The sequence below is a fragment of the Plectropomus leopardus genome, chromosome 20, assembly GCF_008729295.1.
Source record: "Plectropomus leopardus isolate mb chromosome 20, YSFRI_Pleo_2.0, whole genome shotgun sequence".
NCBI classification, from domain to species: Eukaryota; Metazoa; Chordata; class Actinopteri; order Perciformes; family Serranidae; genus Plectropomus; species Plectropomus leopardus.
Genome location: NC_056482.1, coordinates 24,104,027 through 24,129,879, shown reverse-complemented (window position 1 = coordinate 24,129,879; position 25,853 = coordinate 24,104,027). Strand labels below are relative to the sequence as shown.

Sequence of the window (25,853 nt, the reverse complement as noted above, 5' to 3'; positions counted from 1 at the left end):
TCACTTATTGACACGCTTACACTCTTTATTTAATCGGCGGGGAAACGGAAAAGTAACAACAACAATTTGTGCGGTCTCTATTTCTTAACGAAAAAAAATGTTTGCACACTCCCAGAACTAGAAGTCTAAAGATCTTAATTTTAGAGGTAAGAGTTTAGTGGTGAGACAAATACCAAACATACACCAGACATAAGGCAGAAATCAGCTGTTTTAATTCTCAGATCTGCAATAATTTAAATATAGATACATAGATTTTTGGATTATCTTGCAGCTCAGTGTGAGGCAGGAGAGGATGCGGCGTTCGTCCTCTGTTTCGGCGCCTAGACGAGCAGAGTCCTAGACTTCCCAGCACGGCCGGTACACCCGTCCCACCATGCATCTCATTGTGTCCCTCCTCAGGATGGGGATGTTCAGGTCCTGGCTGGCGTCTCTGTGCTCGATGACCACACTGTTGTCGTCAGCTCTCCGCTTGTGGAGGGACAGTCCGTTGTGTTGCACCCGCAGGTCCCTCCACAGGCTCGGATCGGCGATGACGATCACCCTCGGCCCTCTGGTTTTACCCACAGGAGCCAGATCTGCTTCGCTGAAGTTTTCTGGCGCTTCGTCGCTCAACAGCGAGGCCAAAGTATCCTGCTCCAAGGAGCCATCATCAGTCTTGCCCATGGGTATCGCCACTGACAGAGCATAGCACTCGAAAAAGAGCGCTGCGGCAAAGATGACGGACATGAGTGATTGTCTCATGGTGAAGATCTTGCAAGGCACTGGCTTCGTGAAGCTGTCGTTCTGACCCACAGATCGTATCATCCTCTTTTATACCATTCTGGACGCGCTGGATTGGCCACGTTGAATCATTTCCCGATCACAGCGTCTCCCGTTGTGTTCAGGAAATTAGTTAAAAGCATTAAAAGTCAGTTGGGCAGAACTCTCGCAGTGTTCAAGAGTGTTGTTTTGGTGGAAAGTTAATTAAAATCATCTCCAACATGGTGCGTGATAGTAGACTCCTGGCGATGAAACAGTGGGAATTCTTTGAGCAGGTGACACTGACAAAAATATTAATCCAAAATTACTGCCCTTTAAAACAACACGGAGGGATTACTCACCCATGAGGCTCTTTGTGGTGTCAGATACTCAGAGATAAAAGCCGTCCTCTCGTGGTATTGTTGCAACAATCTCCAATATGGGATTTAACTTTGGGATTAGCGCAAAAAAGCAAACAAATGATTCCTCAAGTGTTTGTGTGTCCGTGGCAGCAGCTCCTTGTCGACGTGTCAATCAGAAAGTGAAGTTTGGAAGTATTTTTTTGGATCTGCTCCCAAGGCCCCGAGGTGGAACTTGATTTGATCTCTTGCTGGATGGCAGCATAATTACAATCCGCCCTAATTACGGGTGCCAGATGGGTGCTGCAGGAGCTCTGCACACCTGGGTTTGCATAAGATCCATATGAAATGTAAATTATGCAGGTGGCATTTGAGTCAGAGCAAAGGTGTTGACAAATTAACGTTTTGGGTTTGTGACACGGATAATTTCCTGTCATCGGCTATTCCAGAAATGTCTAAAGAAAAGCAGCTATGTCCTCCAATGAGCTAAGAAGCAGAGGCTGCGAATAAGCTTATGAGCACAAAAAATGGATCAAACATAACCCTATCAACCCTTAAAACCTACGTAAATTGGTTTGATGTCTTTCAAAAACATGGGGAGAGGGCAAAGAGCAACTTGACAAAACATGGCCTGAAAAATTTGCAAAAAGATAGTAAAAAATTCACAAGAAAATTACCTGAAAATAAAAAAAAAGACAATGTAATTTAAAATTTCAAAATTAATAGATTTTATGATATTTTTTCTGTAACATCATTTTAAAAATAATTTTGAGATAATTTTCTTGGTAATTTTCTTTCTAGTTTTTACCACTTCTTTCAGTTTGTGGGAGATTTCTTGCCAAGTTGGTCATTGTTTTTTTTCCCCCCATATTTTCGAAGGAAGGGTCAAATAGCGTGTGAAAGGCGTCTGAACGCAGCACATGAAATCTGATGTCGATCCAGGTTTTAAAGGGTTAAGCACAGTAAGTTTGTCAGGGATTTGAGATTTTACCGACATGATTTTCAGCACATTATAAAACTTTGATGGCTAGACGTATAATTTGATGTCATTAAATTGTTAAGGTTATTTTAGTCTTGGTAATGTGCAGCTGGGCAGTTCGGATCATGGGAAGTGCCGTGGACTTATTGAAAACCATGTCTGTGGTTTCTAAAAAGTCTGGCGTTTGAGAATTATCTACACCCTGTTTTTATGACCGTCTGAAAGGCCTTGTGTGGTTTCAGGAGACAGACGGTTTTGTTTAAATCTTATCTTTCATTCCTAGATGTCAGATAGTCGTCACTGATGGGACGGGCGGAGCTCGTATGCAGGAGGTGTTAAATGGTGCTAAAGAGGTTGTTTTTGGATGAAACCCATATGGATCAGTAAGGTGTTTTAGGAATGAAGAAAAATTTTTGTCAACATTTCAAAGCTATGTGGTAAACCTGCCAGTAATCTCTCAGCTAAAACATATTCAGAATAGTTTCTTATTTATTCTCTTTCATACAGTTTCTCAAAGTACAGTGTAACAGTACTCGTTTTAAATTTTGGAGTCTTTAACTATTTGTTTGAGGTCTGGAAAGGATCGTGGATGAGGATTAGACAAGGCAAATAAATTGTGGTTTAGTTATGGTTAAGTTTAGGCAGCCACACAATTAAAGTGGGATTGCCAGGCTTCTAAAAGGCACAGAGAAAATCAACATAATGACCAACAATATTAGAGCTACTGATGTGCTACAAAGTACACACAGAATAAAGTGACCGAAATATGCAGATATGTAAAGAAAACATGTTTCAAGTCAGCAGTAATTCTAATATATACATAGAGTCAGCAGTAATTCTAATATATATATATATATATATATATATATATATATATATATATATATATATATATATATATATAGATAGATAGATAGATAGATAGATAGATAGATAGATAGATAGATGAATTACGCTAAATATACAAGTGTAGGAATGCAGAGAGGGAGATGAGAGAGGATACGAGAACATAAAAAAAGTTTAAATAAGGCAATGCTGGATTTTTTTCCATTGTATTATCATATGTGTATATTAAGCCTTTGACACATGAAATTACATTACTTTTTTGGCTGCTTTAAGATGCCTTTAACAAATATTTAAACCTTTGAACCGTGTACACATTGTTGCAATTTCATTCTAAAACCTGGGGGGAAAGGCAGTGAGCAAATTGATAAAAAGTGCTACACAAATTGCAATAAATTAGTAGATTTAGAGGATTATTTTTTGTTTGATAGTTTGGTTGATTTTGTTTTTTGGCAAATTGCATGTAATAATTTTCCAGCACGTTTTCCTAATTTCTTGCTAATTTTGTGTCATTTTTGTCTTTTGTTGCCTATAGCCTTCTTACCATGTTTTTAAAAGAAGGTTTTTAAAGGGTGACATACTTTGTACAACCATATTTTCAGATTTTCAGACTTGATACAACATGGATCTTAGAGATAGTATTTGCAAATTAAGTCAGTGCAAGATGCAAACAGACACAAATTTGCACTATGAGGTTTAAACTGAGACAAAGACACTGAATATTTCCATGAACAAAAATAAGAACATAAGTGGAGGAGTTTCTGGTGATTTTTTATGTCAGAGACTGAACTGACTTGTGTTTTCTTGGTGCAGTTATTGGATTGCAGCTTCATGCCATGTGTCCATCACAAACTTATATTTTTGCATTTTTATTCAATATTCTCAATGTCAATTTACCGAATCCTCTTTACCTGTTTTAAAAACCACTGCATGTACTCTGACACTTTGTTTAATACATATATAATAGGATAATAACCTGTGTCGTTTTCCTTACATTCCTAGAAAACAGGGAAGCGGAGGAGGCAGGGAACATTTTCCATGTTTGTCCTCGGGTGTGATTCAACAGCCGCCCACTGACGCTGTTTGTGTGCCTCAGACAGTGCTACATTTCATCAAAAAGAAGAAGAAAAAAGGGATTTCTAAAAGGCCAAGATGTGTTGACCAGCTGACTACACCGATGGGCGCCAAACAAAACATGAGGCTTCAGCTCAGGAGTCTAAAGGGGGGTGTAAAAAGACCCAACCGTGTGCAGAGGGAAGACGCACATTAAACCAGCAGCCCCCTTCAGCACAGCGCCGCTTCTCTTTATTACGTACCGAGTGGCGGCCTCACGGCACAAGCTTAAGTGTTATTCCAGCTACGTAAATACAGGACACAGATCTGACGGCAGTAAATGTATTAACAGGCACAAATTGAATTATGTTGTTGAAATTCCAACACGCTGCGTCCTGCCAGCCGCGTCTGAGGTCGAACCGATTGAAATCTCAGTTTTCGTTCGCTTGCAGACAGGTTAAGGATCTCTGCACCGCAACATGCGGAGTGGACTTCCCTTTACAAGGGCAGGAAGCTCTGGTGGAAATTCACTGGATGTTCTCAAATAAGCAACCAGAGAGCTCTGCTTTTACACCAAGGCAGAGGCGGAAAATACCTATGCAATCATGTAGTACTGGATTTAAATACTTGACTTGAGTATTTTCATACTCATACTGTTTTGCTGAAAGAGACATGCAACAACGGTCCTTAGCTCGAACTGAACATTTGGACATTGTAATTACGTGATGTACACCTTCACAATTCGGCTACTGGGATGCCACACTTCTGTGCATTTATCTGAAGTGAAGGAAACCAGTCCCCTTTTCTAGCAGTAACCTGACTCATCCTGAATTGGCAAAAAAGCACAGGAAAAAAAAAACAGTGGCCCATTTTACACAGAGATTGCATCATAGGCTCGCTGCAAAGTTCCTTTTTAACCTGCCTCTGCATTTTCAGACAGATTCAAACAATGGTGGGGAAAAAGTCTACAATCACCAGTGTGTGATTATAGACAGCATGCCGGCATCTCGAAAGCTTAAAAGGCGCGATGGGTGCGACATTCAACACAACAGTATCTGACATATAAAATATGTGAGTTTTCTAAACAATAACAATAGCATTAAAGTGGCAGTTACAATTATTTACTGTCCCTATAGAAATATATATATATATATATATATATATATATATATATATATATATATATATATATATATATATATATATATATATATATATATATATATATAATAAATCCATTTTGTTTTATTTTCAGCACTTTTTGGGTATTTTCTCTTTTTTTTTTCTAGACCATTTTCTTTCTTTTTTCCCACCTTATTTTTAGGTACTTTTCTTATGACTTTTTTTACTAACTCTTTGCAAATATTCAGGCCATGTTTTATTAAGTTACTCTTTGCCCTCTCCCCATATTTTTGAAAGAAATCTGACCAATTCACTCAGGCTTTAAAGGGTTAATAGTGTTATGTGTGTAATCTCTTTTTAGTGCTCATAATCTTAAGAAAAATTATGCGAAAAAGAGAAAGAGAGAAAACATTAACAAAAAAAACTAGGGAAAAACCCATAGAATGGTATTTGTAATTATTATGATTATGTATTTAAAATTATGTCATAGGAAAAAATGTCTGTTCATATCTATTCAGTGTGCAAATCTTCAGGTAATTTTCTTGTAATTTTTCGTAATTTCTTGCCAATATTATGGGTATTTTTTGTTAAGTTACCCTTACTTTCTTCCTTTTTTCTTGGAAGGAATCAGGCCTTTTTACTCAGGTTTCAAAGGGTTAAAATGACGACTATGGCACACAACCCTGAGCCCGAAGATGAAAGCCAAACACTGCTTTTAGCTATTCGAGGCTCACACTCATCCAGGGTCGGTTTGGGGGTCAGGATGTGACTACAGGGGAAGATGAAAGCAGAGAAATCAAAGCTGATCTTGGATCTCGTGTTTTACGTCTCAGGGTGATTTGGCTAAAACACTATTCCCACAGAAGTGACATCTCCAGCCCGCGTAAGCTGCGGATGCAGGGCTTCCAGCCGAGAAGAAAAAGAGAAAAACATACCAACACATTCATGTCTCATCATATATCTGCAGAGATACCGGTCGTCATGGAGATGGTTACTAACATGTAATCACAATGTGATTTAAAAATAGCCACATCGGCGCTCTGAGTGTTGGAGACAGAGAGAGAAAGAAGTTCTCTCAGCATCATGTTGGTTTTTGTTTTTTGTAGAAGGGATGGATTAATGAAGGCCGGCAGAATTCGGGGAATCTGATCCTCGTCCAGCTCACACTCAGTGACCGCACATAAGCCACAGTGATAATGCCGTGTGGGGGAATGTTGCTCCAAGATTCAGGAGTTTGAGATTTACAGATGCTTAACTTGACAAGCTCCTTATGCACCCTGGGAATAAAATCTTAAGCTATTGCTGGTCTAGAAGTAGAAGTTTAATAAGTGTTGATACTAAAAGGGCCTAAAAAAACTACTTTTTTAAATCAGCTTTTAACTTTTAGCGATGGAATCCTTCCTGAGCACATTAATATCTGCAAAAACTGAGAGACACACTGATCATTTCATTCATTTATTTTATTTTATTTTATTCTTTTTTTTGCCTTTCGACTGGTTTGAGCTCTTCTGTAACAAATGATGTCAACTGCAGCAAATGTTTAACTAAGGATTTCTTTTTTTCTTCTTTTAACTTAATCCTACATTTTTGCTTTGTTATTTAGAAATATGTCCATAATTGCAAGAAATAAAGTGAAATGTTTGAAAAACTATGCACGTGTCCTTTTAAAGAGGCACTATGCACACTTTAGAGTGTATTAATGGTTGGACACTCAACATGGACTTAAAGCAGCAATTTAGCCACTAACACTAGGTGTTTTTTAGTGAGACACTGGCGACATTTCCAGCAATAATTGTGTAAAAGCAGGCGATTTTTAGCAAGACATCAACAGCATTTCCAGCTGTGACTGTGCCATAAAGAGCAGGCAATTTTAAGTGAGAAATCATTACCATATCCAGCTGTGATTGTGTTACCAAAACCAGGTGTTTTTTGTGTGTGACATCAGCGCAGCTCCAGTGCTACCAGAGTGGATTTTTTTTTTTTTGTTTTTTCATTTCCAGAGATGTATGTGCCACCAAAACCAGTTGTTTTGGGGTTTTTTGCATGACAACAGCAACATTCCCAGCAATAATTGTGCCACCAGAACAGGGTGTTTATTTATGAGACATTGCCGGCATTTTCAGCCATGATTGTGTCACCAAAAGAGACAATGTGTCCGTATCCAGCTGTGATTGTTCTACCAAAACCAGGTGTCTTTTTTGCAGGACATCAGCAGGATTTCCAGCGTGGATTGTGCCTGGGTGGTTTTTATTTAGGAGATAGTGCCAGCATTTCCAGCCATGATAGTGTCGCCCCAAAAGCGAGACATCAGTGGCATTTATAGCATCAATTTAGCCATCAAAAGTGGCTTTTTTCAGCAAGACGTGGTATTTCCAACAGCAATTGTGCCATAAAAAGCAATTGTTTTTCAGTGAGATATTATGGCATTTTCAGCTGCCACTGGAGCACCACAAGCAGGTAATATAAGCCAAAACATAATCTTTTCCATGACCAAGTGGGGGGCTAAGCATAACCAGACATTAACCACAACATTGTTGAAAAGTAAGGAAACGTAACAGTTTCAATGTAAAAAGTCTGACATACTTGTGGTTTGTAGAAACATACAATACCAACATTTACTCAGGTGAGTGGGTTGCAGCATGTCAGCGCTGTCTCATCCACACACAGCACCTTAAATACATGATGTATTTCCAGACAACATAATCACAGATCACTATAAACTAACAGCAGGCACCTTTTAGTTTGTGTGGCATGACAAGGCACCGTTTGACTTGTCTCACGTCCATAAAACATTGATTAGATTTCTTACTGCGCTTCATGCTGAGTTAGTAGACTGCTCCAGACACACTGGCTGTCTGACAGTAAAACTCCTCTGCTGTTTCTCGGCAACAGACTCCGCGGTTTTGTTTCTGTGTCTCATATCCACGGTAACAAGCACTGGGTGTTAAATATAACAGGGTTTGCATCAATATGAATAAATGGTATTCTCAATGAACGAGAGATTCAACAAGGTTACTGAGCGAATACATATATTCTTAAATTGAGTTCTTTTTCCAAAAACAATGATGATGTGTCCTGGTTTGGCAGCAAATGATGTTCACCTTCAGGGTATAACAAGAGAGCTGCAGCACACACTCGGAGAAAATGTGCTGCTTTAGTCAGACACTGCAGATCGAAGGGGAACAACACAATCCAGGGCAGCTAATGTGGATTTATCACAACATATTTGAAAAGTAATTTCAGAAACCTTTTTTAGATTAGCCATTATTGGATGTTTTAATAAAGCAATGAGTTTTGCATTTTTAAAAGCTAAATTTTAAGGGCTTAACACAAATTAATTTTTGTAAATGTAGACTGCCTTAAACTCTTGTATTAATTTTATTAATTTTAAAGGTTATTGCAGTTTAGGGTGGGAAAAAAATACTCAACAAGTCTTTCATAAAATTTAAAATTCAAATGGCCAGTTAATTATTTTATTATTATTATTATTATTATTATTATTATTATTATTATTATTACTTACAAAAAAGCATGGCTGTTTATTTTAGACTTTAGGAATTTTAACTATTTTTTTTTTTATCATATTTCCTTTTTTTTTTTTTAACTCAGGTGGTACTAATTTCTTGGTTTATCTATTTTATCTTACTTTGTAGGTTTTACTTGTGTGTTATCATGTTTTATTTATTTATTTTAAATCTATGACCATTCTAATTATTTTGCATAATTTGTAAGATTTTTTGTCTGTTTTATTCTGCTTTTAGTTATTTTATTTATTCTAATTCATATGATCTATCCTCCTCTAACTGCCTCATCTTATTTTCATTTTCCTATTTGATTTTATTTTTTTAATCATGTTTTATGGTCTATTAATCTTATATCATTCTGTTTTTTAGTTATTTTATTTATATGTATTATTCTCTTTTAATTGTCTTCTGCTAGTATTATTGTTGGGTTTTTTTATATCAGGTCTGACTCGTGTCTTTTTATCTTTTATTGGTTTATTCTTCATCTTAACGGCTACTTTATGAAGTTTGATTCTTAGTTTTATTGGATTTGCTTGCTTAGAAACAGTATGTGTATGTGCTGTTTTTGAGCTTTTTGGATGGTGGTCATGTATGAGAGGAGATCTTGAAAAAGATGTGTTTTTTTTAATTCATGATTTGTAAGTAATTTGTGTTAATAATTATTTTTACTGTTCACATATGGGCTTTTCACTCCGCAGTAAGCTCTGCCTTTTGTCACTGAGAAAACATGAGAGTTCATAAAAAGAAAAAAAAAAAAAAATACCTGACTTGCAATGTTCCAGCTGCCACCTAAACCCCCCCGACTCAGCTCAGCAGGATGGTGTGTAACTATGGGTGATGATTGGATGGATCAATCAGAGGACGGATGTCAGGGTGTTTCAGCAGGTGATCAAATGACAAGAATGTCATCTTTATTCACTTTAATTGCACGTCGGGGGAAAACGCTCTCACCCACAGCTGTCTCTCCTGGAGACCAGAGGACATGCTCCTGTGTTCACCTGAAAGAATGTGAGGAAGAATATTCACACAAATTCAGAAAAGAAAGAGGCCCATTTTTTTAATCAGACAGAGTAGGAAAAAGCCAGTAGTTTCTTGTATTTAGAATAATACGAGCTCCACATATCAATAAGTCAAAATACTTTACATTAATCTTAAGGTGTCATTTACCCTGGAGACGCTGGGAACATTTTTTTTAAAAGCATAATTTGTTAAAATGTTCTAAAAAAAAAAACAGTTTGTCCCAAGACATGGTAACTAACAAATGAACACACTTTGAGAAAGGTTTCTTTGCACAGTGAGGAAACGTTAAATGTAACGTTAATATATAAGAAACAACTGTGCATTGCTCAAAACAAGTAACTAAGTTAAAAATATATCAATAAATACATTGAAAATTAAAAAAACAAGCATCCCCCACACATGCATTTGTCTCCCCCAATAGAAACATGAAAATAATAGTACCTTTATTATTACAAATTTTAATATAATTACAAAATTGTGTGTTCATATTAATATATTTAAGGTGCCACATGCACATTTAAAAAGGTCACCGTGTGTTTTGACTCGCAGGGAAACCAATGCAGAATGCCCGAGAACCTTACAGCATTATTCTTTACTTATATATATAATTTTTTTTATTATTATTTTGATAGTTCATTCATCCATCATTCAGTGGTGCATCAAAATTCAATGCAGAAAATAAAGTGTTTAAGACCCAAGAACCCCAGTTGTTACTTGAGTATTTCAATCCCATGCTACTCTTCACTTCTACTCCAATTTAAGAGGAACTTATTGTACTTTCTTATTCCACAAAGCTATTATATAGTCAATTTAGTCATTTTTCATGCAAAAGCATTTAATGGTTCGAGCTTCTCATATATAAGGACTTGCTGTTTTCCTTTTATTTATTTAACGTTTTTGGAATTTTTCCAATGCAACTTGCAAAAGAGTATTTATGTTATGTTTTTGTAATAGTCTAAAAGAATAATTCCCCCCCAACACTTGACACAGTGCATGCTCTTTTGAGACATTTGAAAAGGCAGTTTTCCTTCTAGCACATATATAAATCATAGACGGTATGTTAATGTGCATTACATTAAAATGCATTGAGCAAAAATTAACATGCACAGAAAAATAATAAACTACAACACACAGGAAAGTGCAGCAGCAGCTGGTGGCGCTGATTCTCCTGTTAAGCGCCATTAATCCACTACAGAAGAAGAAGGTGACGTAAGCACGCAACGTGATGGCGCAATTACGCGAGCGTCAGTCAAACTTCAACTCTGTCATGTGTTGATAAACTTGCTAATGTTTAACTTCTGGAAAAGCAAATCTGCAGATGTCGAAATCGCTTCTTCCACGAGGCAAACACAGAACAAACCTCACAGAGTTATTAGTTTAATAATCTCTATTTGTTTCTCACCTGGATGTAAAGTTTTTGGTGCAGGATGGCCGCGCTGCGTGCAGCAAAACAAGCTCTGAGGAGAGAAATAAAGCGACGGGTTGCAGCTCTGAGCGACGAGGAGAAGCAGCGACAGTCTCTCGCGCTCTCCCAGCAGCTGTTCAGACACCCAAAGTATGAGTCCTGTCAGAGGATCGCGGTGTTTCTCAGCATGCACGACGAGGTGCGCACCGAGGAGATCATCAAAGACGCGTTTACGCGAGGAAAAAGCTGCTTCATCCCCAGATATGAGACGAGCAGGGGCAACCACATGGACATGCTGCAGCTGCACAGTCTGCAGGACATGCAGACGCTGCCTCTGACGGCCTGGAACATCAGACAGCCTGCAGAGGAGGACACCAGCAGGGAGGAAGCGCTGTCAGCTGGAGGCCTGGACCTGATCCTGATGCCCGGGCTGGGGTTTGACCGGCAGGGGAACCGGCTGGGACGAGGAAAGGGTTTTTATGACACCTACTTGGAGCGATGCATGAGACACCCCAAAGGAAAGCCCTACACCATCGCTCTGGCCTTCAAAGAGCAGCTGTGTGAGGAGATCCCGGTCGACGACAACGACGTGCTCATAGATGAAGTCCTGTTTGAAGGAGCTGAGTAAATAATCCTTCAGCTGTGGTGCTCCGTGAACTCCAAACTGGCTATAAAGTCAGCCAATATTTTAATCTGTCCATAATTTACATTTAACATCAATAAAATATTTTTCAAGGCAGATATTTTGGCTTGTTGTGGTGGGCACAGCACAGATGGATAGTAATGATGGCCCTAATTAACTCCACCTGTGGTGATACTGCTGTTGTCACAGCATCCTCTGGCAGGTTAACCCTTCAAAACCTAAAGCGAATCGGATTCATTTCCATCAAAAACATGGGGGGTAAGGCAGGGTTAACAAGAAATGAACCAAAATGTAGTAACAAATTAATAAGAAGTTACAAGGAAAATACCTAAAAATTACCAAAAACAAACAAAAATGACCTAAAAAAAAAATGCAATTTAAAAAAAAAAATCCCATATTCATATTTTTAATGTATAATTCTAATGTGCCGTCAAAAAAAATGAAGAATGAAAAGTGCATAAAATTCAAACAGTCCATAAGGGTTAAAAAAATAACATAAGAGGGGCCTTTTTTTTTATATATATAATATATATATAAATGTATATAGAATTTGGCTTGTGAATACTTATTCTTATAATTTCATCCAATTTGTCTTCACCTCAAATTTACTGTCAAGCAAGGAATCTCACACGTAGCCCTAAAACAAAGTATTTGTGCAAGATGTCACCAATACACATGTTTTAAACATCTCCCCATAACGACCAGAAAACATGGAGTGCAGTTTCTTGATAAGAGAGAGCAATTTCTATTTATTTCATCCATAAAAGTTCTTGAGCAAATGCTCTGGAGGGTAAAACTTGTGTAGCTATAATTCTAAAGGAAGTTTTTAAAATCTAATTAGTAGCCTAATAAAGTATTTATTTATTTAATAACCAACATTTTATCAATCCAATGAATATTCTTCGCAAAATTATTGCACTCCGTACTGACACAAGACTTATATATATAGATATTTAAATCAACTCAACCTTCAACTTCAAAGATATAACAGGATCAAGGATAAATGTAATTTTGTTTTTTTTAAACTTTGTTTAATTTTTTTTGTTTAGTTAATTAGTTATGTTTAGTTAAACATAACAATAGTTCCCATTCTTGCTCCCGTCTCCTTCCTTCCTGGTAAAGAAAAACCGTTGTCATAGCGACACTTCCGTCAACAGAATCTTGTTGCTAAGTGACACTCGTCGCTAATTTCAGATTTCGAGAGGTTTTAGTGTTTACTCGGCAATTTTAGTCACGTTTCTTGTTAATCTCGGTGCTAAAATGACCACCGCGGAAAATAAAACAGGAAGATGCATGATGAACAACTGGACAGAAGAGGTGAGTGAAGTTAGTGAACCGTGAATTTAGCCTCCCTGATGTTAGCTAACTATATTCATTTAAAAGCAATACGATGTTATGTTGTGCTCTGTGACCACAGAACAATAGTACACATTGACTTGTCTTAGCACAATAATAATAAACACAAAAATAATGATGATAATAATGATGCTAATAATAAAATATTGTATTTATAAAGCACCTTTCATACATGGTGCATGTATACATACATGTTTCACCTGGTGGGAAGAAAGCTTTTTGAGTGTAATAGCTTACAGACTAGAGTAATCTTGTAAGAAAAGTAATAAGTAATGAAACTATTTTAATAACTCCATCAAAGTAATGTGACTTTTTGTTTTTTATATACTCTTTAATAATAATAATAATAATAATAATAATAATAAAAAGAATGAAAAGCTGAAAAAAATGTCAAAAATAAAATAAAAAATGTCTACAGCAAAGAATGCTTTCCTGCACAGGGGAAGGATGCAAAGCAACAGAATAAATATTAAATTACATATTAACCTTTTACCATAAAGGATATGTTTTTTTTTTGGGTAAACAAAGAAATCAAAGCACAACAAAACAAAGCCAGAAAAACTTTAAGTGAAGTTATTGGATTTTGTTTTGTTCTCACCAAAAGGATTTGGAGTTAAGCTGAACACAGCTCACATTTATTATTTAAAAAAACAGGAGATGAAGGATATCTGTCCACATGATCGCACAATCACCACAAAATGTCATTTTTGACCAAAATGAAGTTTTGTTACCAAAAACTGGAACTGTGACCCAGTTTGTGTGTTTGTCCTCAGGTCAAAAGCTCCCCTGATATTCAGATATTAGAATATCGGTGAGGAGATACAGGTGTAGTTTGTGTTTCGGGTCAGTGAGGAGATACAGGTGTAGTTTGTGTTTCGGGTCAGTGAGGAGATACAGGTGTAGTTTTGTGTTTCGGGTCGGTGAGGAGATACAGGTGTAGTTTGTGTTTCGGGTCAGGAGATACAGGTGAGAAGTTTCGGGTCGGTCTACATAGTTTGTGTTTCGGGTCAGTGAGAAGCCTCTCATACATTATTGTGCACACATGCCTTTTTTTTCTTTTAATGTGCGTCATAATGGCTGAGACTTTTTCTCTGCCTGCTGCATTACCTTGAAAACTCAGTTATAAACAGAGTCAACACTATTAAAGCTGGCACGTGCTTATAAAAGGCATTCAACCTGTTGTCTCACTAAGTGCTTACACACACAATACAAACAGCACAGATATTCTGAATGGGGTTAAAAATATTCAGCACGAGTTCCCAAAGTCCAGTAACCTTGCTCTTCATAAAAACTCTAAAATATTCAGTTTGCTGTCTAGAGATGGGAATTTTAGATTTTATTTATACCCATGCCATTATTGACTGTTTATCAGTCCAATTCTTTATCAATCTGATTACTTTTGTGAGAGTAAATAAAAGTAGGTTTTCACTGTCAACACAACTATGTTACTATCCCTGAACAAAGAGTAGAAACACAGTAGAAATACGGCATGCAAGTGTCTCAGGCGTGCAAATGCACCACAATTTCACCATTTTCTGATTCATTACATTTAGCTTCAGTCATGAAACGTGCTTCTCTGCGAGATAACGCCGTAAAGTAAAGTAAAAACAGTCCGGTCATGTTCTCACGCTGTCCAAAAGTTGGCTTTAGGCGTTGCGATCTCACACCAAAATCACTTTTGAAAGTGGCATTATTTTAGGAGTTTGTTTCATTTTTATTACCACCATATCTCAAGAAGGCTGTGAGAGAATTTCCTCAAACTTGGTACAAATGTTCACTCGGACGAAGAATGAACAAATTAGAATTTTGTGGTCAAGGTTCAAAGGTCACTGCGACCTCACAAAACATGTTTTTGGCCACAACTCACTAACTATGACAAAATTACACACAAATGTATAATTTGGGATAAAGGTTAAAGTGATTAAGTGCTGACATCATATATTCACAAGGTCAAAACTAAATTTCATTGTGACATCATAAAAAAAAAAAAAAAAAAACACATTTCAATCCATTTCTCAGCGTCATAACTTCAGGACAGAAGCAGGGACGTTTTTTTGTTAGATGAATAGTGACAGTAATCTTAACACTTTGCTGATTGTATAGATCTCTGCTAACGGGGGGGAAGACGTGTCTGAAAAATGCATGTTTCCATAGACATGATGATAAATATCTGAATCCTGTTTGTTCATTTACACAGAGGGCCGTTGCTGCTCTTGACACTCAGGAGGAGAAGACGCAAATCCAGAGACACGGACACAGAGGGATTCTCACGATGGACCAAGACGCCAAAATAGAAACCGTCACTACACAGAGAGCAACTTACATCCCTCCGAAAAGTCCAGGGGTGAGGCTGCGGGGTACGTGTCTGTCGCCCCTCACTTCAAAACTACCATTTCAGCCCACGTGCACACTAGACCGTATTTCAGAAGAGCTGGAGAGATTTAATTGAGGCGGAGAAGCTGAGTACTAGATTAAAACATTCACTTTGAACTATTTTGCTTAATTTAGTTTTTTTATTTCACTCAATAAGTCTTTCCCAGATGATTTAAATGCTCTTCTTTTCTTTGCTTCCACGGGTCAGGCATCAGAGGCGAGCTTTTGGAAAAACACCTTGCCCAGATGATAAGGTAAATCAACTATGAAAGCCTTTTGATGCTAAATAAATTATTGCTGGAATCGGTTTGTTTATGGAAAAGGAGAACACCGCCTGACCGTGTCTTGCGGGAAACATGTCGGAGGAAAGTGATGTAATATTTACACGTCTGGGTTTGTTTTACTGTTCAATCGCAGCTGTAATACCTTTTAAATCAGATTTTATGATGTTATTTTACATGGAGGCCAGTCATCCTGATGGCGCTTATAGAGTCTCTCCCCACAGATGAGGTTATTAACAACTGCTCATAAAGAATACAAAGCGGCGTGTCTTTGGTGAAAACGGCTCGTCCGGCAGTAGACGGTGTCTCATCACTCATTCTTGAGCCATTCACTAAATTTCCTGGATTTTTAAAGTACACAGCAGCACTACTTGATTCATACTGGGTTCCCATCCAGTGAAGATTTTGGAGAAATTTTGTGGCCTTTTTTATGGCTGAACCCTGTAAAACTTGGATCAAAATCAGTTTTCTTGTGCTACATTCAGACACCTTTCAAAAGTATTTAAACTTTTGAAACTTTAGAAAACTAGTATGATTTCTTTAAAAAAAAAGAAATGGGGAAAAATCTTGCATAAATGTCCCACAATTTTCAAGAAAGTAGTAAAAGTTGACAGAAAGTGAAAATTAACTTGAGAGAGAGAATCATGAAAGAATTATCAAATTACTTGGGAATAATATCAAGAAAACTATATTTTTTTATTATTATAATTAAACATATATATTAGAATTCAGTTACAGATAAACATATTTATTTTTTCAAATTTATATTAATTGTTTTGTTTATTACATTTTTCAGGTCATTCCCTGTTTTTGTTCTTGTGCTTTATTTATTTTGTATTTATTATTATTATTATTATTATTATTATTATTATTATTATTATTATTTATTATTGTCTTTTTTTGTTTTTTTTTGTTTTGCTAATTTCAGGTAATTTTATTGTAACGTTTTAGACATTTCTTGCTGATTTTTGGGGCATTGTTGTGTTGCTCATTGTCTTCTTCCCATGTTTTTCAGAGAAACCAAGCCAGTCTGTTCAGGTTTCAAACGGTTGAATATCACCTCAGTCTCTTGTGAAACAAAATACTTGAAAAACATATAATGAGCACTGACCCGCTGAATGACATTAAATGATATGCGCCAGGATAACGAGTGTCTTACATCACCACTCTTAAAAGGTCCTACATCGTGTTGTTTCAGCCGCACGTTGTTTGCACTGATTGGACCTCTTCTCAGGACTGAGTGGGCAGGAACAGACGGTGCTTGACTGGCATTAACCTCACTCTTGTTTGGGTGAGACGACACAAACAAACAGCGCGTGGCTAAATTTCATTCAGCTGATTGAATAAATGAAAGTTAATATAGGGTTTACATTTGAAATCAAATACCAAAAATGCTGTTGTAGGAATGTTTGCAGTCGGTTTTTGTTCACATTTCTGTGGTTCTTCACACCAAGAAGTAGATATTGGATCCTGAACAAATTAACTTGATTTCTCCCAAAAGCATGAGAAAAAAGGGAACAAGCAACTTGGCAAGAAATATACTTCAAATTGCAAGAAATTAGTAGATTTAGACAATTAATATCTTAAAAAGTAATGGAAAATATCCACAAAACTGATTAATTTATAACTTTAAACTTTTTTGTAATTTAAAATTATGTTACTTAATTGTACTTATTACATTTTTTGAGGTAATTTTATTGTTTGTTTTTAACTTTCCTCCTTTTTTTATTTATTGCTTATTTTTTCAGTTACTTATTTGTACTTTTTACGAATTGATTACTAAATATTGCTTTGCTTGCTAAATTGCTAAATTTCGCACAAATCTGTAATGGAAACTGGCCTCGTAATTATAATCCGGTTATAATTACTCAGAAACGGGGCTGTTTTGAATAGTAGGTAGTTCCAGTATTTCCAGATACTGAGGCTGACATTTTCTTATTTTCACAGAGAGAAGATTGAGGCAGAAATGAACCCACCGACTCCCAAAACTGACTTCTGCTCCACAACACAGCGGGATTTCTGTGTCGAGGGGTTTGTGCCGTTAACCCCTGAAACAACACAAGTGCGTGACCTGTTTCCAGCTGGTGTAAACATGCGTCTTTCTGCAACTCTTTGTCCGTTCATTCTTGGCATAAGAGTCGGCTGAGTTGGCTTTCAATCTGGCCGAGGACACATTGTGGACATGTTTCACTTTCTCATTCCAAGCCATCACAAATCGCAGCTTTGCAGTGGACTTCCACGTCTAATTATCACGTTTTAGATTTCCCTCTGTGTCTGCTATTTACGATCTGGGATGCTACCACTGTGATGTCAACAAATGCACATGGTGGGATGACGCTGAACGTGGTTTTGTTTTGTGTGTCACCTTCTGCTGAAAAGGTCAGAGGACCCGAGCAGAGGCGCCGTCACAGCTCATAATGATCCTAAAATATAAAGAGTAACACAGCTTCAAAAATATCTTTAACAAAAATATAACTGCAGCACTGTTTGTTTTTAGTCCCATTTTCACAGGTCTAATGTAAAAATCTAAAACTTTTTCATGCACTCAATAGATATATTTCTCTCTAAGTTTTGGTCACAAATTTGTTTGAATTGTGCAAAATGGAGCAAAAGTGTTTATTTTTTGTTCAGCGTTGAAGCAGAAAGTAGAAAACTGACAGTACTGTTCATTTGACAGTGTGCCCTTGTCGTCTCATTTTTAGGTTCATGATTATAAAAGTGACCAGGCCATCACATTTTGGAGTGAAAACTGCCAGCGAGTACAGGTGTGTCAGATTGTTCCTGTTTGTTTTTGTTTGTTTGTTTGTTTGTTTGTTTGTTTGTTTGTTTGTTTTTCAAAATCAAGCTTTAAAAAGATTTACTTTAATATTATTTTCTACTTTCACTGAGTCAACTTCTTAATCAACATCAGTCCTATTTATAAATATCAAATATTTATTAGTTTTCCCAAATTATAACCCTTTAAATGCCAGTTTTTTTGTTGTTGTTTTTTGGATTATTACAGCCTGAGATATGTCAAATGTCAGTGACTTGCAGCAACATTGATTGTGGCAGTGCATGCAGTGGAAATAGCATAGGCCAAATATGGTTAAAAAATTAAAGATTAAAAAAACATTACATCAGATGGAAAATAGTCAAATTTACAAATTCCAAGGCAAAAGCCCGAAATGACACCCGTGTACAGTGCATGTTTTTATGTTTGGTGGCTGTGGGATCAAAAATTGCAGTTTGAATGGGTTTTAATGATGCAGTTTTTGCACTCGACAGTATGAATGTTAAAATTTTCTTTACGCTGTGTATTTGAGACAGGAAATTCCAAGATTAAAAAAAAATACACAATCTTGACAAAATGAATTCCATATGCACGAAAACCGCCAAAATGACCAAACATAAAGCAAGAAATGTGTGAAAAATGTGACAAGCAGTCCCCAAGGGTTAATAACACATAAATATTTACAGTTACCTTTGAGTGCTTTTTTATGGACCAGCAGGTATATGATCTATATCAGTGATTATCTCTCTGATGTTGTCAGCTTTTTTCCACTGCTTTAAAGAATAACAGAGTCACTAATGGCAGTGTATAATGTCAGCGGAGAAAGCAGCAACAGCTTTTAGCAGAGTGACACATCTAAAAAAGGTCGAGATGAGGGTGATGATCGACTCTATTCAAACCTTTGACCTCCATTATTCCCTCTTTGCAATGTGTCGTCTTATTCTTGTTGTCTCAGGGTGTCACCGGCGTACGAAACCTGAAAGCTCCTTTTAAGAAGTCGGCCCTATTCAGCACACCCATCAGCGAGCGGCTGGATGAAATCGAGCTCCCGCCAGATAACTGAGACAATTTATCGCATAAAATATCTTCATTACCAATCCACATGAAAGTGGTAACCCATTGAAAAACAGATATTTTATAACAGATACTCAGCTGAGGTCAGGATGAAAAAACAGATAGAAGTTTGCTGACATTTGGACTTTAAACCTGCCAAACAAACTAACTTTGAACTTAATAAAACAGATTTACTGAGACATGTTTGCCTCCATGTTTGGCCTCCTAAGTAAATAATTATTTACTCCATCTGTCAGCAGTCTGGTCAGTTCTGACCCGAAGCATTAACGGTGACACACAGTGCAGACGCGCAGCCCGTAAACAAACAACTAAAAGAATACGGAAACGTAGCTGCACTGCTCCTCATGTTGTGGTTTTGTTTTTTTCACTCTCCCTCTGACATTTTCTTCCGCTTTTTCTTTTAAGAGTGTTTGGGATTTAACCTTCTTACATTGCTGCCTTTATCACTCAAAACTGGACCAGTTTCAAATATTGTTGTTCACACATTAGACACAAAAACATGGGAAAACAGCGCCCAAGTTGGAAAAAAACTTAACTTACCCTTTAAATTTGAATTTCTGTAGGTGTCGTACGTCCTCTGTCTTCTCAGCCAAACCACCAGTTTGTCAGTCACTTCTGGAAATATTAACCACAGTGTTTCCATTACATACATATACATGAAAATAAACATTATAACCACATGTGAATGCTTTCATAAAGTGGAAACAGATCAGATTAGTAGAGTGGCAACAGTGGGATTTATTTGCATGGAGTGCTAAGAAATGCCTTTGCAACAAACATTAAAGATCCGTAGAATATGTTGACAAAATGCATCAATTTATTAAGAAAAAACATTTTCCAAGTATAATGCATTGTAAAAAGTGCAAAAGTCAATGTAATATAATAGAAATCTGAAAAGAAAGTAACTTCATACAATAAAGTTGGCTTGACTCAACTTGAGACGAGCCGGTTCTTACCACTGCAACTTTTCTCTGCAGTGTTTTTTATCTCATCGTGGACCATTGGTTCGAACTCTGCATTATAAAAATCATGTTTTGGCTTAAAATACCTGTCACTATTGTGGCAGGAAATGTAGAACTGTTGTGGCACTGTCCCTGCTGGAAAACGCACCGGGTTGCTAAATAACAACCATATTTGGTACCTAAAAAGCAGCTGGAAAAACAGCAATGACTCACTAAAAAATCAGCTGTTTTTGTTGTTGCATCACACAAACTGTAGCTCTTACGCATGACGACTAAAAAACTGCTGTGCATTTGCCTAAACCAACAGACAAAACTAGCATGTTTGTTGGTCCCGAACAGAATCTGCAGCTTGGCAGGTTTCATACTATCCACAGTCAACCTCCAGATGACAAAGTCAGCTTATGTACTTTATTTTAGAAACATTGACATGATTCATATGAAACGTACAAATGTAAGCTTTGTAGAAATGTACAATGTCAACATTTTCTTCTGGCAACTTGGCAGTGATTGCACATTGCCAAAGAGCACATCGCACAGCAAAGAACGAAGGACTTTTAAAACACAATTCATGTCGAAAGTCCGATTTTTTTTCTTTCAGAGCGTCAGTTTAGTGCTTTTTGTAGCTCAGCTCTTTTTTGTACCTCCCGCTGCCGCTGTCTGACCACAGAGCTCACTTTGTTTACAGGCTCCATTCATCGTTTTCTATCATTTTCTTTTTCACCTTTTTGCAACCTCTAATTGTTGCAATCAAGCGGTGCCGAGCAACAAAAAGCTACACTTTCCTCCTACATCTCATAAATATTTCTCTATTGTCTTTGAAGAAAATGACCAGAAAAGCTATCAGGACTCAAAGAATAGCAGCAAGTGTTCTTCTCCACCTTCACAAAGGAAGGTGCACTCAGGCCTGCAGCCTGCAAAACGCATTCACACGGCCGCGCTACAGATTCACATATGAGTTCTGTCAATCAGACGACAATTCCAGCGTCTGCTGATCCTTTCAGCGGGGATTAGTAGGCGGTAGCTATGGCGACAAGTAATTTTAGCTTATATTTATGCTGCTTTTCTCTCCAAACATTTCATTGTGTCATTGGATAATACAGAGAGACCAATTTGCCTCTGAAACAAGAGGCCTTGGAGCAAATCTATACTTAAAGATTTAAAATGAAACGCATTAAAGAGATTTTCATTTTTGTTTCTGCACCTCAATTACAGTTTTGTTTGTCTGTGTATCATTTTGGTCTTTTGGGAGAGAAATTCATTAAAGGGAATTCACAACACACTGTATGTAGTGAGCACTGCCTCGTCTGTAGAGCTGAGCCAAATGTTTTGAAGCTTCGAAGGTTCAATCTTTGCAATCGACATCCAAATCAATATTTGAATGCTTCTATTTTTTTTCACCAATAAAATGGTGGAGAAAATTGAAAGGAGGTGACAAGAGTCAAACAGGAACGAGGCCAGTCTTCTCACAGTTATCGACCCTGCTTCTCTCAGTAAATTGGCAGTCTGATGAGGAAAATGAACGTGAGATAAATTGCGGACAGTTAACAGCAGCTGACAACTACCTGTATAGTGAAGCACTTGTATGAAGTTCATTTTTTTGTATAAACCTTTACTTAATCAGGTAAGTCCCACTGAAATTAGGATCTTTATTATTATTAAAGAATTATTAAGAATAATAAAGTTACATAATACAATGAGTCACTGTAAACAAGTCAGACAGTTAAAATTATGATGTTGACTACATTTCTGAACTGACCAATTGGAGGTTTTTCATACATTTTTCTTTTGTTGTACAAATTGAGCAAGTATAGTCTTTGCTTAGATTAGTTTGTTGATTTTTTTTATTGTGCAGTAGATGGTTAGAAAGTCATCGAGGATCCTGGAAAGAAATACAGAACAGCAGAAAGTGACCTTAGTTTTGTCAGAGATTTGTCTTTTAGAGAAACAAACAGACGTTTAGCTCTGCGTCTTGAATATAAGTGTGAGGCATAAATTGCGTCTCAGTTTAACTTTAAATTTGAACGCAGCCCGTGAAATGCTGTTCAGACTAAAGCAGAGTAACAGACTTTAGTTACACAGATGATGAATAATAACTTACCTCTTTGCAGTTGTTTGGCTCTGCCAGTCAGTCAAGTTGCAGTTTACGTAGATGTCTATCCGGACTCATGCAGTGAAGACTTTGAAGGGATTTAATAAAAGGTATTAAGTGTATTTTTCTGTCAAAACATGGATACGTCACACACATCTTCAGCCTGGCAGAAACGCACAGGTGTCACTAATAACACTAACGATGCTGCAGAGAAAGTGAGCCAGCATGAGAGATCAAAGGAGCCAGAAATCAAAGTTACCAAATAAAATTCAGCAATCATTAATTTTAGAGTTTACACCCGTGTTTTTTCCTACAGTGACATGTTAAAATTCTCTGTGTGAAAAAGGCAGAAGTTGGGCGAGCAAGGTTAGTGTCACCAATTAAGCATCCAACCAATGTCTCTCCCTCTGTTCTGGTGTTAAATAATGGCCCGCATAGTGTACTCAAAATTTTATCATTTTATCCCATAAAACATGCAAATGAAAATTAGACATAAGTGCTTAAGCATGTTTTTGTGAAAAAAAAACATAATGCCTCTGGCCATGGCTGTTGCTGGTGCAAAGGCATAAAAACTGCAAAGAATAAATCTGCAATAAAAAAATGCAAAAAATACACGTTGATGGCCGAGAGCAATGGTTCCCAACTAGTGGATTTCAAAAACATAATCAAAAAAAAAAAGAAAAGGTAACAAACAAAATGAATAAAATGGTTAAAAAAAATACAGAAAATTAAATAAATATATAGATAAATATTTACAAATAATTACAATAATAAGATTTTCAATATTTTTTATAATTATTAATTTCTAGTAAATTTTCCCTCTCTCTCTCTGTCTTTTAAAGCAATTAAGGCAAGTTTGTCATTTTCTTGTAACCTTTTCCTAATTTCTTGCAATGTGTGGCGAGCTCAGTGGGCTAAGTGAGCGAACAGTAGATGCACGCCTCCGTCTGCGGTGACAGTTATGTAGAAAGAAAACATTTCCTGCATGAAACAGCTCACAACAAAGTCTGTGGATTATCTTAACCAGGTTATGATTTCAGGAAAGAGACATTGCTGGTGAGTTTTTAATTTCTTTAAAATTCATTTGGCGCGTTGAGCACCACAAGCTGAGTGCACTGTTACTCAGTACACTGATAAATAGCACTGATGGTAATTTGGGGATGAACTGTCACTTGATTATGTTTCTAGATCTTAAAAGTAAATCTGAGTATTTTATTTATGCACACCTTCATGCAGTGTGCTCGGAGGCTTTGTACTTGGAGGTCTCGGAAGTATGAAAAGGCAGAAAATAACACACGACAGGGTGACAGACTCTGGGGTCAGTTGCAGGGAGTTAGCAGGTCAGCGGCGGGTTCAGCAGAGACCTTCACTCTGCTCGCTGTGGCTCTCACAGGCGTCGGCGGTGTGTCACTGTGAGATAGTGGGCGGTAATTACAGCCATGCAGGAGGGGAAGAAGATGTTCTCCTGCAGAGATGAAAACATACACACAGACACACACACACACACACACACACACACACACACACACACACACACACACACACACACACACACACACACACACACACAGCACCCGTGCCTCCACAACTGATAATGAGCATCTAATGAGCGGTGATGCTATTACAAACACACAGCTGCCTGCCACCGACTCGCCTTTCTCCACTTCTTCTCCCCCTTATCTGTCCACAACTGCTTGCAGTTAATTAGGCCGCAGTCAGTTTCTCTTCGGCTCACTCGTTATATTTTAAATAATAATAAAATAATAATAATCATGGCGGTATTGTGAAATGTGAAGCGACAAGGCGGATGTAAGTCACATAAACCTGAACTAATTGTCAGGACTTGTGAGGTGAAAAAGTGCAGAGCTGATTTTTGACAGAAGACAAAAATAGAAAAAAAATCTTCAAGGTGAAAATCAATTTAACCCTTTGAAACTTGGAAAGACATCGCTTGGGTGCTTTCAGATGCCTTTCACAAGTATTTTAAACCTTTGAACCCTGAGCAAACTGGTGCAACTTTTTTTTTTTTTTACAAAAGGGAAAAATACAAAGAGCATCTTGGTACTAAATGTTTCACAAACTGCAAGAAATTGGTAGATTTAGAATGAAAAAAAGGTAAAAATGGCAATGGAAAAAAGAGAAAAGCTAGGGCAAAACTATGTTTATAATTATCATAATCACATATTCAAAAATATGTTTTCAGAATTATGATTTTTTTTTCATTTTCAAATTTCTTTCCAATATTTTTTTCTCCTAATTTCTTGCCAATTTTGGGGTCATTTCTTCTTTTGTTGCTCATTACCTTCTTTCCAAGTTTAAAAAAAAAATCAAGTAAATTTGCTCAGGATTTAAAGGGTTACTCAGTAGTTCCCAAAAGGTTACACTGGGTAGACTGACCCTCTGCTGAACTGGCTTCTCTTTTGCTCTCTGAGCACTTCCGGCTTTTTAAATGTGAAATTCAAGCAGGACGTCCAATATTTCAGAGGCAGCAGGAGGTCATTTATAAATTCTTTCTGGGTTAAACTTGGATGAAAACACTTGTATTGCCAGGAGGTTATGACCCAGATACATACAGAGCGTTCTCACGAACAGCATGATGGTAAATTTAACCATTTGATGCCTTTCACAAGCTGTTTAACCCTTTAAAACCTGAGCAGATTGGTTTCTTTCTAAAACATGCAGGAAAAAAGGCAATGACCATCTTTGCCAGAAATGTCCTACAAATTGCAAAAAATTAGGATCGTTATTGAGATTATTTAAAAAAATATCCAAAAAGTCCATAAAACTGTATTTATAATTACAATTATAATTAAAATTATATTAGAGAAAAAATATTATGTAATATATAAAAAATAAATAGATTATTTTATTATTGGACTATTTTTTTAATGGTAATTTTCTTGTTACTTTTTTTTTTTTGCAAATTTTTGGTCCATGTCTTGTTAAAGAGCTCTTTACCATATCGTCATATTTTTTTTAAAGAAATTAAACCAATTAACGAGACTTGGATTATACTACGCAGACTGTGTGAGAATTTTAAACAGATGTTTTGGTATTGTTTAGCTGTTGTTAAAAATGGACCTCAACATTGTCTTCAGTTATTCAACATAACATGAGGTAAGTGAAGTATTCCTTTAACATTAATGCATAAAAATAACAGACTCATCGGGGCTTTCTCATGTTACACCCTTTATGGCTGCAAATATCAATAACTAACCGCACTCTGAAAAGCAAAAGCATAAAAAATACTGCCTGATCC

The 25,853-nt window shown here is 36.9% G+C and overlaps 3 protein-coding genes across 3 annotated transcripts; 2 read left to right on the top strand and 1 right to left on the bottom strand.

Moving 5' to 3' along the window:
- Window positions 1-283: 283 nt before the first annotated feature.
- pmchl (pro-melanin-concentrating hormone, like) lies at window positions 284-760 on the bottom strand. Its single transcript, XM_042509830.1, has one exon. The coding sequence runs from the start codon at window positions 739-741 to the stop codon at window positions 337-339; it is 405 nt and encodes a 134-aa protein (XP_042365764.1). The 5' UTR covers window positions 742-760; the 3' UTR covers window positions 284-336.
- Window positions 761-10,910: 10,150 nt separating this feature from the next.
- Window positions 10,911-12,041, top strand: LOC121960137 (5-formyltetrahydrofolate cyclo-ligase-like). Its single transcript, XM_042509738.1, has one exon. It carries the CDS (start codon window positions 11,066-11,068, stop codon window positions 11,669-11,671), a length of 606 nt encoding a protein of 201 aa, XP_042365672.1. The 5' UTR covers window positions 10,911-11,065; the 3' UTR covers window positions 11,672-12,041.
- Window positions 12,042-12,957: 916 nt separating this feature from the next.
- spag8 (sperm associated antigen 8) lies at window positions 12,958-19,793 on the top strand. The gene is made up of 6 exons (XM_042508706.1): window positions 12,958-13,003; window positions 15,240-15,399; window positions 15,624-15,669; window positions 17,644-17,758; window positions 18,399-18,461; window positions 19,425-19,793. Exons 1-6 carry the CDS (start codon window positions 12,980-12,982, stop codon window positions 19,530-19,532), a joined length of 516 nt encoding a protein of 171 aa, XP_042364640.1. The 5' UTR covers window positions 12,958-12,979; the 3' UTR covers window positions 19,533-19,793.
- The last annotated feature ends 6,060 nt before the right edge of the window (window positions 19,794-25,853 follow it).

Excerpts from the sequence above, each read along its gene's own strand:
- pmchl (XM_042509830.1), bottom strand. The coding sequence starts at position 741 with ATGAGACAATCACTCATGTCCGTCATCTTTGCCGCAGCGCTCTTTTTC.
- LOC121960137 (XM_042509738.1), top strand. The coding sequence starts at position 11,066 with ATGGCCGCGCTGCGTGCAGCAAAACAAGCTCTGAGGAGAGAAATAAAG.
- spag8 (XM_042508706.1), top strand. The coding sequence starts at position 12,980 with ATGATGAACAACTGGACAGAAGAG. Across the intron at positions 15,400-15,623 it reads TCCAGGGGTGAGGCTGCGGG|GCATCAGAGGCGAGCTTTTG; the intron begins GTACGTGTCTGT and ends TCCACGGGTCAG. Across the intron at positions 15,670-17,643 it reads CACCTTGCCCAGATGATAAG|AGAGAAGATTGAGGCAGAAA; the intron begins GTAAATCAACTA and ends TTATTTTCACAG.